The sequence below is a fragment of the Acipenser ruthenus genome, chromosome 7, assembly GCF_902713425.1.
Source record: "Acipenser ruthenus chromosome 7, fAciRut3.2 maternal haplotype, whole genome shotgun sequence".
Taxonomy (NCBI): Eukaryota; Metazoa; Chordata; class Actinopteri; order Acipenseriformes; family Acipenseridae; genus Acipenser; species Acipenser ruthenus.
Window position 1 is genome coordinate 68,159,528 of NC_081195.1, and position 18,404 is coordinate 68,177,931.

Consider the following 18,404-nt stretch of genomic DNA (forward strand, 5'->3'; position numbering starts at 1 on the left):
GAAAAGCCACTGGCAGTCAAAATATGCAAGTCATGCAAACACACATGAGGACATTATTTGAATGAAACAGTGCAGGTCACGCATTGCAGACACTCACATGGATTATGACGGCATTGATCACACATCTTGTTGCAATGCTTTGTATCCCACACTTCATCAAAATTCTTTGCTATCAGCACGCGGCGACACCTGGGAGCAAGACACCAAATTAATATTGCTTCACTGCATGGCTGAAATGTTTTATTATATACAGTATATAGAAGATACCAAATTAATATTGCTTCACTGCATGGCTGAAATGTTTTATTATATACAGTATATAGATTATTATTGGCGTTGTGCCATATATTCGATCGCTGCTTGAAATGTATTCGGTGGCTTCTGATTTTCTGAGTTTTGGCTGTAAATCTCCCTCCCGACTTGTGAGGGCGCTAAGCAGCGAAAGGGAAAGGCTTTGGATGGGCTGGCATGGCAGTTCTTTCCTGGGCCGGGAAGTCGGTCAGTCTGGAAGAAGGCGAGACTCTGTTGCAGGAACGTATTGACCCGGAAGGGAAACGATGTAGCAGCTGCAGACAGTAGAGACAGGTGCATTCGTTTACCAAGGGGTCATGCATGATAGCATAAAAGGGCTGGAGGATCGTAAATATTTTCCTTCGCTTGGTTTCAGAGCCAGATACGGAACTGGAAGGATCGGGAGAGATTCCCTGTGAATTATTGTGAAAAGTATTCGAGTGTTTTGTTTGTTTTTGTCGCTGTTAGCAATTGTCTTTTGTTTTGTAAATTCACTAGACGGCTAACACGTCTCCGGAGCTGTCGCCTTGGGCCAGCACTACCCGGAACAACACTGCACTACAGTCACAGTTTAAATTGTTATCACCCACCACCAACACTACTGCACGCACCCGGACTGGTGTATTGTATGGTATTGTGGGGCGGATAACGTGTACTATTATTTGGTTTGCAATTGTTTCCTGCCGTGCTCTACACATTGGTGTGTATTGCCAGGGGGTTATTGTTTGGTCACCAGACCTGGATACAATTAAAAACTGTTCCAAACTGGATTATAACTCTCTGTGTTTCATTATTGCACTTCCACACCACCCCTTTCACATTAAAAAAAAAAAAAAAAAAACGACTACAAAAAAACAAAAACAAAACTACCTTTCCGTGCAGCTGGGCAATGTCTCTCCTTCCTGAATCGTTTCTATCATTGATTCGTTCTGAATACTTTAAACCAACCCTAACTACTGAGTGGCAGCAAATTCTACATTTCTATTGGAGACTCTGCTTGAGAGACACAAAAACCCCAGAAGAATGTACCCGTGACTAAGGATTTCGTTATGGAAGACAGCAAAGGAAAGAATATAAGAAAGTTTACAAACAAGAGGAGGCCATTCAGTCCATCTTGCTCGTTTGGTTGTTAATAGCTTATTGATCCTAGAATCTCATCAAGCAGCTTCTTGAAGGATCCCAGGGTGTCAGCTTCAACAACATTACTGGGGAGTTGGTTCCAGACCCTCACAATTCTCTGTGTAAAAAAGTGCCTCCTATCTTCTGTTCTGAATGCCCCTTTATCTAATCTCCATTTGTGCCCCTGGTGCTTGTTTCTTTTTTCAAGTCAAAAAAGTCCCCTGGGTCAACATTGTCTATACCTTTTAGGATTTTGAATGTTTGAATCAGATCGCCGCGTAGTCTTCTTTGTTCAAGACTGAATAGATTCAATTCTTTTAGCCTGTCTGCATACGACATGTCTTTTAAACCCGGGATAAGTCTGGTTGCTCTTCTTTGCACTCTTTCTAGAGCAGCAATATCCTTTTTGTAACGAGGTGACCAGAACTGAACACAATATTCTAGGTGAGGTCTTACTAATGCATTGTAAAGTTTTAACATTACTTCCCTTGATTTAAGAAGGTACAACTAAGTGTGCAAGTACTGTCAAGTTGCTACCACTGTGATAGAAAAAGCACCCAAGCATTTTGGAAAGTAAGCGAAAACAATAATTTCACAGAGTATATAAAAAGCAAAAGCCCTGAAAAAAAAAGCTAAAAATAAGCACCGAAAAATGGAATAAACTGAAAAACAGAAGACCTATTTAAATTTTAGAGACACAATTTAATTGACCAACGGGGATTATTTAAGTAATTGTTGCCACTGTGAGACGCTCATTTTAACAGAATACTACTATTGTGATTTTCATCAATGATGTGCTGGAAATGATTAAAAGGGAATGGGAATGGAAAAACAGGGGCTGATACCAACCCTGATTCCTTCATAGAACAGAATTTGAAAATGACTGCATCAAAAAGATACAGTATCATGCAAGGAATATAATTCAGAAGTAACTGTCTGAAATAATTACAGGAGTGTTTCTCTCCTTTCTTTATTCTGTAAATGGATGCAGTACAGAGTTGATTTTACTGTTACAGAGATTATTATTTTATATTTCCAGCTAATTCAAAATTAAACAATATGTTTAAATTTAAGGAATATTCAAACATTAAAAAAAGAAGAAAAACATGTTCATCCTTCCACCAATTTATATTTTTGAACAGTACATCGAATGTTTAAGTTAAACAAGCAAAAACACATTTATTATCTGCCCCCTATTTTACTGCATTTAATCCTGTACTTTAGAGTACTGTAATCTGTCAAGTGTTATTTAATCTGTATTTTGTATTTAATTATATCCTGATGTAACTATCACTGACACTGTTATCTGCTCCGTTATTAAATCGTATTTTGTCATACTTGTACTTGCTAGAAGCAAAGTCATTGTATTTATCTTGCTCTTAATTGTATTATTACTTGTACTGTGATTCTTGAAATGTATTTTTGTTTACGACTGCAAGTCGCCCTGGATAAGGGCGTCTGCTAAGAAATAAATAATAACAATAAAATAATAATAATTATAAACTAATGAATATATACTTTCCTTGACTTGCATGAGGGAAAAGGCTATTTTTGAATAATTAGAAATTATTCTATACTGTACCTGGTTGCATCCTGGCAGTAGGACACCATTTGGTAGAGCTTCTGTTGCCCTACCTTCTCCATTACAACCATCGAACTTACTTTAAAGATGTCTACAAAACTGTAGTACAAAATGCAATCCGCATTCCGGTCATCGCGACCTACAAATACAAAATAATAAAATAAAATAAAAAACTGAGCTCATCTTGTACTCGTTTACATGCACAGAATCATATCCCTTTGGGATTAAGACCAGTCCCTGGATTCAGCAGAGCACCTTTCAAGACTGACACTGTTACTAAAGATGTTAACTAGAGATGCTCATAGTCAGAACCTTCCTCAGTGTTGTAGAGGCACGTCAATCATGTGTCAGAGCAGGAATTCAGTTCTAAACAGGACATATTTTGAGGCTTATTAAGAAGTATCATGTATCCATAACTTGTGCAAGGGGGCAGTGGAGCACCCTCAAACAAACACTTAGCTGCTTCATGCAAGGGGCTAAAAACACAAAGAGATTGACCAGGAAGGACACAACATAGTGAATCAGGTCAGCCGAATATAAAACCAAGCCACAGTGTAGAAGATCCATTTTAAAACATGTGCCGATGTTCAGCTGCGGCTAGTTAGTGGCAGGCTGTATTATGTTCTGCAGTTTTTAAAGTCACCCCCATCTCTGTTACCCATGTACCGACCCAGGAGGACTGAAGACCAACAGGCCACCTCCGTTCCTCCGGTCAAGCCAATCACCCCTTTGCACCTAAACAACCGAAGCAGCAGATGTTTCCAAGCTACTGAACCCAGAGTAAAAATGTCACGTAATAAAATAGCTACTTTTGCAGGGGGGTGCAACTGAAATGTGCATCTTCCTGGCTGAATTGAGTGAGAACCGACACATTTAAACCAGTGCAGATATCTATCACAATAGCCCTTTCAGAGAGTTGGTTTTCAGCAAGCAATAGTTTAGTACCTGCACGGCCGCTCTCCTGGTAGTAATTCTCCATAGATTTGCTCATTGTATGATGAATAACAAACCTTACGTTAGGCTTATCAATCCCCATTCCAAAGGCTACTGTTGCCACCACAACCTACAAGGAAACAGATCAAATGTAGTTAACTCACTTGCAAGATTTTCTCTCCATTAATATGGAATTCAATGGGGTTCAGGTTTACTTTACCCCCCTCTCCCTCTCCCTCTCTTCGGATATCAATCAACAGGATTCACAAGTGAGTGAGTGAGTGAGGGAGGGCTTTTCCAGTCTGATTAATAACTGCTTTGATTCACATTACAGGACTCTTAAATCAATAACTTGCTACCAGCAGCTGCAATCAGTGGCATGGCTATTAGACACTTCTACACATGCTGGCCACAGTACCTGGAGTTTGTTCTCAGTCCACTCGTTATGCACACTAGACTTCTCAGTTGCTTCCATGTTGGCATGGTAAGGCTTGGCCTTTATTCCCATTTTCTGCAGATTTACAGAGACGTACTCAGAGTCCTTCTGGGAAAAGCAGTAAATGATACCTGTGGAAAATTCCGATATAAAGGCTGCTGGTAATTATGTATACAATACAGATACCATGGAAAAATAACTGAGGTGATAACATGCATTGCAGTCAATTGCCAGGGCACTTCCATTCATAAATAGTACCTTTATAAAAATACAATAAATACACAATATTTTTTATTTTTTATTTATTTATTTTACTATTATGGCCACGTACCTGACTGATCTTTGTATCTCTTATTGATTAATTTCACAATGTCTTCAGTGAAATCTTCAGTGCTTGACGGTTTCAGACGTACCTTTAAATAAGCAAAGGAAATATTCAGCAATAAGCAGCAGACCAAAAAGCCAGAACACATACGCTGCCTGGGTACTATCTATCTGCTTGGATTTGGCATTGCCCTGGTGTGGGGAATGTTTTCCTTGTGTAATCCTCTAATGCCTCGTTTTACTTTGGCACTGTTCGGACCAAAAATGCTGCAGTTGTACCCGGATGGCGATGGCTACTTTCAAGAGAATGCACCCGTCCACCATGCCAGAATCAGGAGCTAACGGTCTGAGGACCATGAAACAGACCAGAGGCGGCCAAACTTCCTGACCCTGAGAGCCGCACACCAACATTTCCATATAGTCGAGAGCCGCAAGACACGTACCGTAAAGCATGAAATGCGTGAGAGAGCAAGACATTTTAAACACTAGCATTGTTGTGCAGTACAGTAGTTAGGCTATCTCTTGATGGCAGCAAAATACACAAGAACAAGGGATAGAACATTGCAGAGCCTTGCAGAACACCGCAGAGTGTGTTACATTTAAAGTATATTAAACTTTAAAAGTAACACCAGTGTTTTTCCATTATTTCTGTTAATATAGTATGTATTACGAACTTTAAATAAAATATATAGTTATTATGAAGCAAAATACATTAACTGACCTGATTTCACCAAAAGCACTAAATAGATCAATTTTGTAAGGATTCTTTTTGACAAGCTTTTCCCTTGAAGATCTGAATGCTGGGTTTTTTTGTTACTGCTGGGTGTATAAAATACTTTTGAGAGCTTTATGGCTGACAAATGCACTGTATTTATTTTGAAAGGAACTACAGTACCTGCTCATGATGAGACGCAAGACACGTACACGAGTGGCGTACAAAACTCGCTTGAGTTGTTACATCAGCTTCTTTACTGAACGCCGAAAGAGCATCTGCTGACTGCTGAGGCATGCTTTTAAGAGGCCAGCTTGTTTCTCATCAACTCTGAGCCAGGTGGATATTCGGATGAATATTTGTTGAGATTTGTTTCATAATGACGTTTGAGGTTGCTCGTCTTGTACAAATGCGTATGTAAGCGATTTGTTGCAGATGAGACACACAGGTTTACCACTGTTTTCAGTGAAAGCAAACTCTTTCTCCCACTCTGGTTTAAAGCCTCATACGTTTATTTATTATTCATGGAGGGTATGCTCAATGCCACTGTCTCCACGAAACGAACAAGCACTTCATTCAAAATGATTAAATTTACTTTCAACCACACAACCGGCTTTCACCTGGTGATCAAAATACGCATGTGCCAGCGAGCGTCGAAAGTGATGAAATACCTTGCAGTGAACATGCGGGCTCAAAGAAACAGGAGAGAGAGAACAAGAAAAGAAAGAATAATTAACATGAATAAATACAGAGAACAAAAATAATAAACTTGTTGTGTTTATTTTTACTTTCTCTCGTTTCTTTTTTGTTACTACTCTTTCTTCAGTTAATTCGAGCTGCAAAGTGTGTGTCACCCAGCATTTCACCGGGAGTCACACTTGAACTGCAAAAGAACCGCACGCGAGGCGCGTTTCACCACCTTCCATGGCCACCGCAATCCCCTGATCTCAGTCCAATTGAGCAGGTTTGGTATTTAAATAAATATAGTCTCACAAACTTATAGGTCCTAATATATACAGTACATGGACATTTGTGTTTTCATTGGAATTAATACACATTAGGTTATTATTACCAAGAACGAATGCAAGTGGAGGCAGCTAGGTTGCAGCACCAAAACCCTACCATGTATAATTTCTAAATGAAAAACTCCCCATCAGTGCTGACATCTTGATCTCTGATACATTCAAGTAAAAACATCCAACCTGTGGAGCTGGATCTGAGGAGGATTTATTCACAGTATGTATTTATGAATTTGAACACACCTCATAATAAAGGTTAGGCCTATTGAACGAGGCAGACAGCGTAATGGTATCTTTGAGGCACAGGATTTCCTCGCAGTCCTTGAGCACGCTGTTGGTGGCAGTCGCAGTCAGTCCGATCAAAGGAACGCTTGGGAACTGTCGTTTCAGGATACCAAGGACCTTGTAGTCTGGATATTGAAACAGAAGGAGGTTTATAAACCACATGGGAAGAGCAAACACATCAGAATAAATCAATCACACACTCACTACTTCCAGCTGAAGAACATCTGTATTGAGGCGTCACAATAAATATCCCCGACACGTTTCGACAGCAACATCTTGTGCAAACACATCAACACATGCACTAGAACAACGACCCGAGCCCCGACTGCTTTGTTACCGACGGCAATGGGAGAGAAAAGCTTTTACTAGACTAACATGGTTCCTTTAAGGAATACCAGCCTCTTAATCCTCATGGAGTACCCTAACCCTAACCATCATGGATACCTGGTCTGAAGTCATGTCCCCACTGGCTGCAACAGTGCACCTCATCCACTGCAATGCGTGTCAGCCGGCCAGCATGGTAAGCTTTTTCCAGCTTGGACATGAACATTTTGCTTTTAGCAATTTTCTCCGGGGTGACGTAAAGCAGTTTCATATCGGACGTCTTGTCAAGCATCGCATTCTGAACTGATTTAACATGTTCCTGGGAAAAAAAAAAAAAAAACACACACACACATTTCTGCTTTGCTCCAGCCTCAGTCCTAATCTTCACAGAAATATAAATGGATACAAGATTACCTTTGAGCTAGATGCATTAATCGTGGCTGCTGAAATCCCTAACTTCTCCAAACTCATAAGCTGGTCCTCCATCAAAGAAACCAGTGGAGCAATTACCAAGGTAAACCCTGCAATAAAAAGAATGCTTTGTTAATTTACACAGCTTCACCAAGAGCATGTGTTTAAAATAAACATATGTACCTGCTTAATGATCAGTGGCACTTCTTACATCCCCATTTCCAGTGATTAACTAAAATGAGGAAACTGTATTTGGAAACTGAGAATGCAAATCTACCTTGGCATACTGTCTACTTTATACAATCATACAAGTCCCTTCTAATCCACTGTGAACCGATTCATCCTGCCACCACATCACAGTTTACTACCTGAGCAGCCAACCTGGGCCTCAGATACTAGGGCTCTGTGTGGCAGGTGGGGTCTTAATACATGCTGGACAGGAAGTTCATTTATAGTGTGGCATCAGGATAAACCAGCTTGGTCTTAGTCAGAATTAAAACTAAAAATGTACAGCAGAACGACAAGGGTGAAGGGCGTGCACAGACAGTACCCTCGGAGCAGCCCGCTGGCAGCTGGTAGCACAGACTCTTCCCTCCTCCGGTGGGCATGATCAGAAACATGTCCCTCCCAGACATGGTGATGTTGATGGTCTCGAGCTGCAGGGGCCGGAATGCGGAGAGTTTGAACATTCCGAGAGCTTTCTGAACCTTCTTGGACCAAGGGAAATCTGGGAAAATAAGCAGTCAAGCAAATACTGTAAAACACTACATAACTGCGGCAACTTCATTTTGCGGATGTCTCACTACGGACATATTTACAGCAACAAACGTTTACGCATGTAAACTATACATATGCTGCATATAAATTATGCTAAGCTTAACAACAATCAACATATAAAAACCTTGCTTAGTGAAGCTTTGCAAGTCCAACTTTTTGCTTGGCCCTGCATCCTTGGTGCACTGTTTCAGCTTCTTCTGCAACCGGTCCTTGCTGGCATTCAGTTCCCTCTGACGTTCCTGAAGATCACTAATCTGTAGCTCCACTGCCTTCAGTTCATTCTCAATGGAGTCCAACTCTTGCAATATCTCTGCAAGAAACAGAACATTTTCACAAACCCAGCAAACACAATCTTGTAACTCCCATCACTTTGAAACTCAACTCCCTTGCCCAACCTGCCCCCAAACACACGCGCACACAAACCTAATGCAATAAATCCTGCATATCTAAAGAAAGTATACACATTCTTTTCAGGCACCGTTTCTTTTTCAACTCTAAAAAGATTAAAAAAAAGAAGATTTTAAATGTTACCTACCAGCAGTATCGGCCATTTCAAACACCAGTAAAAACACCTGTAAAAACATTTTAAAAAGCACTTAGTTCGTTCATTTTTTGAACTGCATATAAATACATTACAGATGTTTAATACAGTAACAAGCAAATTACCTTTTAAGGTAATGTGCCCTCTCCCCTCCTGCTCCAGCCCAGGAGGTTGTTAAGTACAGTGCTCATATACTGTATTGCTGCTACATACATTCTCTAAGACTGTCACTATAAAGGAGAGCTCCTGGTCTACAGGATTGCTGGAGTAGTGAAACCCCAGTTGACAGCTTGGAAGAAGACCCATCCAACTGAAGAACTGAACAGAGAGTATCATATCAATGTACTGTATAACCTCAGTTCCAAACCCACTCTAATAAACTGACTGCTCAATCAAACACACCACTAGAAAGCAGGGACATTCAAACTCAGATCTTCACTACACTCATCAAATGTGATCCATGGGCCCCTCTCCATTTTATTTTTAATTTTTATATAGCACCACTAGTCAATTGGCATAGGAGCGCTGCACAAGGCACAAAACATTTAAATCACTTAATATATAGTACCATATATAAAAACATAGTACATCATAATAATATACAAACACACAGTACAACGTAAATATATTGCACACAATTATACACTTTCAAATCATGTATTAAATTACTGAAACCATTCCAGCTTCTCTAAAGTTACACAAATGTTCTTTGATAAAGCAAAGTTTTGAATTGCTATCTAAACTTAAGAAGGCTGGAAGAGGTTCCAATTTCCACTGGCACCAGATTTCATAAATGAGATGCTCTGACCTGAAAGGTGAGGCCTCCCAAATTAACTCTGGAATAGAGGAGGAGAAATATGGAGGGAAGCATTCAAATGAATGAACTAACTCAGGAATAGAGGAGAAATATGGAGGGAAGCATTCAAATGAATGAACTAACTCAGGAATAGAGGAGAAATATGGAGGGAAGCATTCAAATGAATGAACTAACTCAGGAATAGAGGAGAAATATGGAGGGAAGCATTCAAATGAATGAACTAACTCAGGAATAGAGGAGAAATATGGAGGGAAGCATTCAAATGAATGAACTAACTCAGGAATAGAGGAGAAATATGGAGGGAAGCATTCAAATGAATGAAGGAAGAGCAGGAAGAGCAGCTTGAAGGCATAGGCTAGACTCCAATGATTGTAATGACAATGTGTGCTTGTTTACTGACTTGCAGGTTGCAACATAACTTAAAAAAGTTTAAATACAGAAGTATGTTTACACTTTTGAAGTTCATTGGCTACAACACCTTTATACACAGGTGTGTGTGTGTGTGTGTGTGTGTGTGTGTGTGTCTTTTGTCCTCAAATGGTTCATAACAAACCATTCAATAGACAAGTCTCCAGTATCAATGGTAGTACAGGAGTTGAAAGGTCAATATAAACAGTGGTGTAGTGCTATATTTAGAAGCCCCGCCCCTCAACCCTACAGTTTATCACTAGTTTATTACTGTATTTGCAAGAGCTAACAAGTGTACCAATTGAGTACAAATTCAGGACAATCAGGTATTGAGGCTTTATTATAAAGCAACTAGTGATACAGGTTCCCTTCACCTCATTATTCACACCTGTTGTTCCAGACCAGGCGCGCTATATTCAATCTTTTTTCATTATTTATCTCAGGGGTTTCTTACGGTTATTGTATTCTTTGCTTATTTGTATGGGTTACACGCCTGTATATCTATCTCCATATATTAATAGGAGCAAAACAGTTCAATATTCTACACGTGAAGTGTGGAAGCGGTGCTCTCCCTGCCCAAGAGAAGTGGGGGAGAGGGGCTCTCCCGCGACCCCCCAGCACTACACCCCTGAACATAAAGTATTAAAATCAACACAATTAAGATTATCTGCTTCCCGCCTCCGTGATAAATATGTGATTTCCGAGTGGCACAACCGTTAGTCAGATACAATGCATTAGTGGGGGACGGGAACGGGGTGTATCACACTTGACAGTTGGGATGTTTCCACAGCAACAGCCTGGCGTGCTTGTTGTGTATTTTGTGCATTCAAAATAGTAACGCGGGCTAATACTGCGGAAAGCACCTAATGAATAAACAGTTGGAGAGCCGAACTTTCACTTTCAAGTTTAGACAAAGAGAAGGAAATGCGATATATTTTATTGGACTAGCTAATTAACCCGAAGCTTCCAGACCTCAGGTCTCCTCTTCGGGTGAAAAGTAGGATAGAGAGCTTTGAGGTCTTGAAAGCTTGGGATAAAGTATTGATCAAAGTATTGATCAGTTAGTCCAATAAAAGGTATCACAGCTCCTTCTCTTTTTCTACCATGAGCTCACCATTTCCTATCAACGAGTTACAAGTTTTAAACAGTGAAATACAGCAGATATTTAATTACACAAAGTCGTTTATTAATTTGATTTGCAGAATGCAAAGTCCAGAACGTGTATTAGCTAACCCGTTTTACTGTGCCTTGCCCCAACGCTCATTTACTCGTAAATCAGACGAAGAAGTTGCTTTCAATAATGAATACATTTTGCACCCGCTATTAAAAGATTGCATTAAACAAGCTAAATTAAACCCAATTGATCTGATTATAACTGCACCACTCATAAAACAATGTATTTTTTTGTATGCAGTGCTAGTTTTCCTGAACTAAAAAAAGTCACAGCAGTCGCGCCTCATCCGACTACAATACAAACAGTAATATAAAAAAAGCAAAGCACGCACGATTGATTGCACTGGTGACAAAGCAAGCCCCTTTCGGCAATACAGTTCGAAACTTAAGAGGCTGCATGCGAGTTGAAATCCAAGTGCTGCTAATATACTCACCACTCCTCCTCCACCTGCTCTTCTGGGGCGTTGTTTCAGTTTGCACCTCGTCAAAAACCCTTCACGCCTCCGTAATCTTTCATGTGAGCGTAACCATTGGCGCCAGCCAATCAGAGGGATACCGGGCTCTCATTGGCTCCAAGAATTCTGGCGTCAAGGGGAGCGTGAAACTGGCGTCATTTTGGATCTATGCAAGAGCGCGGTCCTCTTTGTAAAGTATTGAGCTCGTTAGTCCAACATGGCGAACACAGGGGCGCAGTTTCTTCGCGTTATTTAACCTGTAAACCTACCACGGATTGAGTTCCCCGCCGGACCAATGAGTGCCCCGCTTGTTTTGGGGTGTGTGGTTCCGGAAGACGTGGCGGCTGCTGTGTAACACAGGCAGTGAATGTTGTTAATCTGCAGAATTGTCTGTCTTTATTGGTTTGGACTGCCGTGTCTGCGTGGCTTTCAACTGCAAACATGATCTCCTTATCGGATTCACAGAGTAAGGCACTTGCAATTTAGTCAGTTCTGGTGGTACGCTCTGGGCAGTGTTAATTTTTGGGAATTAGGAAACGGGAGCGGTCGTGTGCTGTCTGTTTTTGAATGATGAATGAAAGGACCGGCTTGGAGGCCTAGTTTATATTGGTGCTATAACAAATAAAATACACCGATTATTCCCTTTCCTAGAAGATAGCACACAGGCGATTGTGTAACTGTTCATTTGTTTTTGGAACGTACAGCGAGATGGTGCAACAATAAGAGAACAGACTCTGTATGAAAGAAGAGTGCAGTGTAAAATGTAAAGACCTGGGCAGCCAGTCTGCATGATGTTACATGAGCGATCGCTCACAGGGTGGAACTGTAGTGTAGCGGAACTGCTAATGAAAAGGAGTGTTACCGTTTGTTGTGTATTTAAATCACCCACTTGCAGCATGTTTTTATAGCGGAAACTGTTTGTTTGCCAGCGCACCACAGTAACGGGATCTGATTGTGCATACGTGTGCACAAACACCATTAGGAGAGATGCGTTCTGTACTAGGATGCAGGATTTCCAAACTGCTGGATATTTGTCAAGCTTCTTAAGTACTGCTACTGGTTTAAAACAAACAAACACTTCAGAGCGACATTCCTAAAATGTTACTCAACGATTTTGATCAAACGTCTTTAGCATTGTAGTATTTACAACATTGAACATATGGACTATCCCACGTTTGCCTAAGCACTGTTTCCCAGTTCGCATTGCCCTTTATGTTTCACAGCTGACTCGGTTTTATTGTAGTAACCACGTCTAGTTCTGTCTGATTCGTTAATTACGACAATGTAGCCTATACGACAGTAGTGGTTCAAACCAGTACAATATTTAGTTGAACTTCCAGCCAAGTCCACGAGTAGTTTGTTGTTAATTTGCAAACCTGAAGAGAAATGCATTGTACCTTGATACTCGCATTTACACATTGAATCCACTCATACCTTTGTCACCGGGAGCAGAGCCACAGATAGGATTCGTTATACAGCTTAAGTGGTGCATTCCATTTGACAGTTATCTCAGTATTGTAAGGCAAAAATGTTTTTGTCATTCAAGGCCACCCCTTTTATTTATTTTTATTTTTTATTAGAAAACGTCCATTGATTTAGAGGAGTTCATTGTTTACTGTATGATGATGGGAGCTGCTTTAACAGGCATGCCTTTCTGGCTTTAAATGAATTCCAACCAGTAATGCATGTTTTGGCAAGGAGACTCATTTGCATTGCATTCAAAGCACAGGATATAGTTTAAGCATAAGAACATACAGCACACCATGCTTCTCAGGGACGACCCTTCCAAGTCAAGTCTTTGTTCCAGTCCTGTTTTGTTTAATTGAACCTATTAACCCTCCATTCAGAGTGTAAAGTAGTCCATTATTTCATTTTACCTGTTAAACCTCACACACAGAAGTTGTACCAGTTGAGTTTTAATGTGTAGCTGTGAAAATGAGACCAGCCCCGGTTAATGGGCCGCAGATGAGAGCATACACAATGTGCACTTCAAATAGTCTCCACACCATGTCCAACGCATGTACTACAGTACATTGGTCTTTTCTGTTTTTCCAGAAATCGGAATGGGATTAACAGGCTTCGGCGTGTTTTTCCTTTTCTTCGGAATGATCCTGTTCTTTGACAAGGCACTTCTAGCTATTGGGAACGTAAGTACTTCTTTGTTCTTGTTTTTGAACGTTTGCTGATCACACCAAATATATATATTGGGGGTTGTCTTACTAAAAGGCTTACTTTGGCCGTTCTAGTGCACTGATAGTGTAAGGATTATTGCCCACATTGTCAAACAGGTAACACAGCAATAACGATCCATGATGTGGTACGGATCAGAAAAGCCAGAGCACTTTTTTTTACATATATACTGTATATATAATCACTCTTCCTGCAGTGATTTACAGGACCCCAGTACATTAAAGTGGCCATTTTGAAAAATGACAGGTATGTTATTTAAAGAGTTGTAGCAGCACGTGGGGATGTGTGATGCTAGATTTTAAAATGACAGGTACATTATTTAAACAGTTGTAGCAGCACATGAGAACGCGTGATGCTAGATTTTAAAATGACAGGTATGTTATTTAAACAGTTGTAGCAGCACGTGGGGACGTGTGATGCTAGATTTTAAAATGACAGGTACGTTATTTAAACAGCTGTAGCAGCACGTGGGGACGTGTGATGCTGGATTTTAAAATGACAGGTACGTTATTTAAACAGTTGTAGCAGCACGTGGGGACGTGTGACGCTAGATTTTTCAGAACTTATTCTTTAAAGGGCTGAAAAGCGTCCTTTATATTTCACCAGCAGTATAAAACATATTCCCTTCTCCTAATAAAGATACACATTTACACTACAGAGGGAGTGTAACTTGCACAAACAGGGAGGTGATTCACAAGTTTCAGTTGAGTGTTTGCCATGAATCCAGGCAAAGGCAGGAAAGAGGAACAATTCTGCACCTGATTTCCACTTTGAATTGTTTTACAAACAATCTTTTTTTGGTTTTGATTTGTTAATCTAATATGTAATTTAAATGCTGCTGCCGTCTCCGAGGATACAGAAACAATATTGGTGAACTGTAGGTATTGTTTATACTTTTTCTCCGATCACAACAGCTTACTGTTTCTTTGATTTCCTGCAGTAGTGACCTTTTCAGAATTCCTGCTTGCCTTTACCAGTGCGTCATTCACCCAAGGGAACCTTGTCTCGTTGGTAGACGTTTGGAGATCCTGTCAGGTCTCCGAATTGGAACTGCCATAACGCATCAAGTTTGGATACGAGATGATGATGATGATGATGATGATGATGATGATGATGATGATGTGCTGACGCGGGTTTGTAACTGTGTTTTGTTTTTTTGTTTGCTCGTGTTTGTAGATCCTGTTTGTGGCAGGCTTGTCCTTTGTCATCGGCCTGGAGAGGACATTCAAGTTCTTCTTCCAGAAGCACAAAATGAAGGCCACCGGTTTCTTCCTGGGAGGCGTCTTTATTGTCCTGATTGGCTGGCCCATGATCGGAATGGTTCTGGAGATTTATGGGTTTTTTCTTTTGTTCAGGTAAGATTAAAGGCAGACGCAGCCTGTGGACAGGTGAACGAGCAACAAGATTCCAAGTAGTTTCACATTGACTGTTTCTAAAAGCTGTTCTTCCTTTCCCTTTTAAGATATTTGCAATCGTTCCAAGTAGTCATGTTAATGTAATGTTCTCTGGCAAATCAGATGGCCAGACCCTGCTGACTGTCTGGAACACACGTCAAATTGACATTTCACACCTGAAAGTAAGAGGGAGAGACAAGCAATATTACTAATTATCCCTACGATGACTGGCTTATGGAACACGCTTTGGAATACAAACAACTAGTCAGTGTTTTGAGATGGATATGCTTGACAGTGCCCCCTATGGTGCATTGAACACCTTTCCTTGTTGATTCAGATGTTAATTGCTGTGTTCAGTGATGAAAACAAGACTCCTATTGCATAGGAGTTTCACCCATTCCAGGTTTTACTACAGGCTTGATTAGCCACAGTGTATAGGCAAGAAGCTCAAGTGTGTCTTATTAAACTCATAGTAAAACCAGGAATAGATCAAACTGCTATATGCAATGGGGGTTCTTGTTTCCATCCCTGGTATTTGATATTTCTTTGATGTTCGGAGTTTTTCTTCATCTGTTTTAGGGGGTTCTTTCCTGTGGCTGTTGGTTTCATCAGAAGGGTGCCAGTACTTGGGTACTTGATGAATTTACCTGGAATTAGCTCGGTAAGTATTCTGCAACGGCAGTTCAAGAAACACACGTAAACATACGCCAAGTTACCTGTGTGTTGTATTTGTAGTGTAACTGATGATTAAACATATACAAATGGACAGAAATAATAATTCTGTAGTATGAACTGATACAGGTAGGGTAGTGCATTGATGAAGTACAGATATATGTGTGTTTTTTTAAAATTCTTAATGTAACATTTCATGTTTGAATGTGTGTTTTTTAAAGCCTACGTAAGGCTGAGACAAGAATCCCCAGTAATGGTTAGTTGTTGTTCTCTTTTTCTATCAGGTTTCTATTGCATGGATTGCTAGTACCTTTTTTGTTTGTCCTCTGGTGACACTGTAATTGTAATTCTCTCACTACCTGACATTTCACCCAACATAATCCTCAATGTTAAAGTAATTCTACATGTCATGTGTTTTTACATGATGTAGATTGTGTTTTCCTCAACATCTGTTTGCTGCCAAGTTCACCAGTTAATAATGTATAGTGTTAAAGTGTACCTGCAATGTATAGGCTGTCCCTAGGCACTGATACAAACACACTTGACAGAGCCTACATTGCATAAGTCTCTGCCAGGCAACTAGACCTGAAGAGCAGCTCCTGAAATCAGTCAAAGCACCTGAAGAATGTTTGCAATAAAAAGATAAGGAAAACTACAGTGGGTGTGTAAAAGGTGGCTCGTGGAATGGGCACCCCCCATATACAAAATAAATACTATAGTACCTTTTTATCACGGCTGTTTTGGAGGCTAAACACAGCTATACATTGCAGGTGTCCTTTGCTAATACGTCAATATTTAAAAGCCATACAGTGCTGCTAGGTAAAGAACGTGGTCTGACTAAACATTGCCTATTCTAGACATGTTCTACCTGTTGTTTCAAGTCAATTTAGTGCTATATTAGACCTTAATCCAGTGTGAGCAATTACTTTCATTAAACAAATACATGCACCAGCTATACTTTTATCACGAAGATGTCTGGAACAAGTTGGTAAATTAAACTGAATTGAAGTTATTGCATCTTTGAAATATTATTATTAGGTAAATACTTTAAAAGGTTATTAATATAAAGTCTAATCAAATCTCCTTTTTCTATTTTATTTTTCAGTTTGTGGATAAAGTCGGTGAAAGCAACAACATGGTATAACACAGACTACATGAGAACTTCTTGAATTGCTATATTATTAAATTTATAATCGTGTCCCAAAGTAACTGTATCCCCTGCCTACCAAATCTGACCCAGAAGGTTATTACCTAAAACCTTTTTGTTGTTGTTGTTGTTTTAAAACAGCTAGTAGAGTTTAATCTACTTTCTTGGTTATTTTCGATCTGATGAATCTACAATCAGTCAAATGCTGGACGAGGTTGTACTGTACAGTGAGTGTTTTCATGCCAATGAAAGTTGGAGATCTCACGATTTTACCAGCATTATCAGATAAAAGGAGGGGGACACAGTGACTTTGAAGAAACTTTTAGCACAGGGTTAGGCTCGCGTATGAAGACCTTACATGAGCCTTTTTGCTATACAGATCATTTCTGTGCCTAAATGAATTGTAAGAGATGTATACTGTGGCTGACCAAATGAAATGTATCAGGATAATTATAATTTAAAACAGGCATCCTGACAGCTACTGTAGGCTATGACCTTATGTCGTTGTACTAAACTTTCTTTTGAGGTGGCGTTGGAAATCTGTTACAGAGATCGTCAGCTGCAATATACTGCTGTGCCTGTACTAAGCTTTCTTTTGAGGAAACAACTAGGTTTTTATTTATGAAGTGCCAGAAATGGCAGCCTTTTTTTCTGTTTAATAAAAATAAACTGTTATAACCAGTAATGTATCTATGAAAACGATGCATGAAGGTTAGACTGTGATATCATTTTTTTAAATACAATTTGGGTCACTTTTATCAGTGTACAGTATTGAAAAATAAAGCAGAAAAGGATTTAAAACCTACCTTGTTTTACTGTATGGAACTTTTGTAAATACACATTTTAAATGAAATTTGTGTTTACGCGTTTTTATTATTTAAGACAAAGCACTACAGTTGCAGTTCAAGTTACTTATCAAATGTTACAGCTAACTTGAAATATGCAACTGTTCAAGAGCTGAAAACAAGGAAAAAGGTCGAATTAAGCAAATTATCAGTTCAGTTAAGGGTCTAGTTAAGTAATTGAGAGCTCGGTTGGAATGAAAACCAGCAGCCACAGGGGGGGTCCCAGGACCGAGTTTGAGAAGCCCTGGTTTAGACATTAAAAGGAAATAGTAATTCTAAACGGCATAGTACCCCAGGGGTGGTCAAAGTTAACCCTTCCACTCCTGGTCTTTATTCCAATGCTTTTCTAAATTGTTTAATTGAACCAATGAAACCTCCGTCCAGACCCTGAAGTAGTTCATTATATCATTTTACCTGTTAAACCTGGAGTGGAATGGCCATGTCGTGAGTATTGTTTCTATCATTTATAGCATATTGATGCATTGTAAACAACTGTAATTGTGTGTGTGTGAGTGTAATATCTGAAATAAACATACAAAGTGAACTATA

General features: G+C 39.8%; 2 protein-coding genes across 5 annotated transcripts in view; one reads left to right on the top strand and one right to left on the bottom strand.

Moving 5' to 3' along the window:
• The window catches only part of LOC117414893 (ATP-dependent DNA helicase Q1-like), a 34,821-nt gene extending 23,050 nt beyond the window's left edge, over positions 1-11,771 (bottom strand). For 2 of the 3 annotated variants that reach the window (XM_059027727.1, XM_034024735.3), the window contains exons 1-12: positions 11,587-11,771; positions 8,749-8,785; positions 8,338-8,523; positions 7,987-8,163; positions 7,440-7,546; positions 7,146-7,344; positions 6,660-6,826; positions 4,693-4,774; positions 4,344-4,492; positions 3,938-4,055; positions 2,993-3,131; positions 98-189 (exon numbers count right to left, since the gene is read on the bottom strand). In XM_059027727.1, the coding sequence (XP_058883710.1) occupies positions 98-189; positions 2,993-3,131; positions 3,938-4,055; positions 4,344-4,492; positions 4,693-4,774; positions 6,660-6,826; positions 7,146-7,344; positions 7,440-7,546; positions 7,987-8,163; positions 8,338-8,523; positions 8,749-8,764 (1,432 nt within the window). In that variant the 5' untranslated portion in view covers positions 8,765-8,785; positions 11,587-11,771. Of the gene's footprint in view, positions 1-97; positions 190-2,992; positions 3,132-3,937; positions 4,056-4,343; positions 4,493-4,692; positions 4,775-6,659; positions 6,827-7,145; positions 7,345-7,439; positions 7,547-7,986; positions 8,164-8,337; positions 8,524-8,748; positions 8,786-8,879; positions 8,986-11,586 lie in introns of those variants that run through there. The other variant, XM_059027726.1, reaches the window with a different exon arrangement.
• Positions 11,772-11,857: 86 nt separating this feature from the next.
• On the top strand, positions 11,858-17,863 carry LOC117415174 (vesicle transport protein GOT1B). Of its 2 annotated transcripts, XM_034025182.2 has the most exons (6): positions 11,858-12,073; positions 13,663-13,754; positions 14,974-15,152; positions 15,771-15,852; positions 16,085-16,119; positions 16,969-17,863. In XM_034025182.2, the coding sequence occupies exons 1-5, from the start codon at positions 12,049-12,051 to the stop codon at positions 16,091-16,093; spliced, it is 387 nt and encodes a 128-aa protein (XP_033881073.1). In that variant the 5' UTR covers positions 11,858-12,048; the 3' UTR covers positions 16,094-16,119; positions 16,969-17,863. The 2 variants fall into 2 exon arrangements, with proteins under 2 accessions (XP_033881073.1, XP_033881071.1); XM_034025180.2 differs by lacking the exon at positions 16,085-16,119 and having other exon boundaries at positions 11,901-12,073.
• Positions 17,864-18,404: the final 541 nt, after the last annotated feature.

Bases quoted from the DNA above. Each gene is read 5' to 3' on its own strand.
- LOC117415174 (XM_034025180.2), top strand. From the start codon at position 12,049: ATGATCTCCTTATCGGATTCACAGA. The intron at 15,153-15,770 runs GTAAGATTAAAG...CATCTGTTTTAG, and splicing joins GGGTTTTTTCTTTTGTTCAG to GGGGTTCTTTCCTGTGGCTG. The intron at 15,853-16,968 runs GTAAGTATTCTG...TTTATTTTTCAG, and splicing joins ATTTACCTGGAATTAGCTCG to TTTGTGGATAAAGTCGGTGA.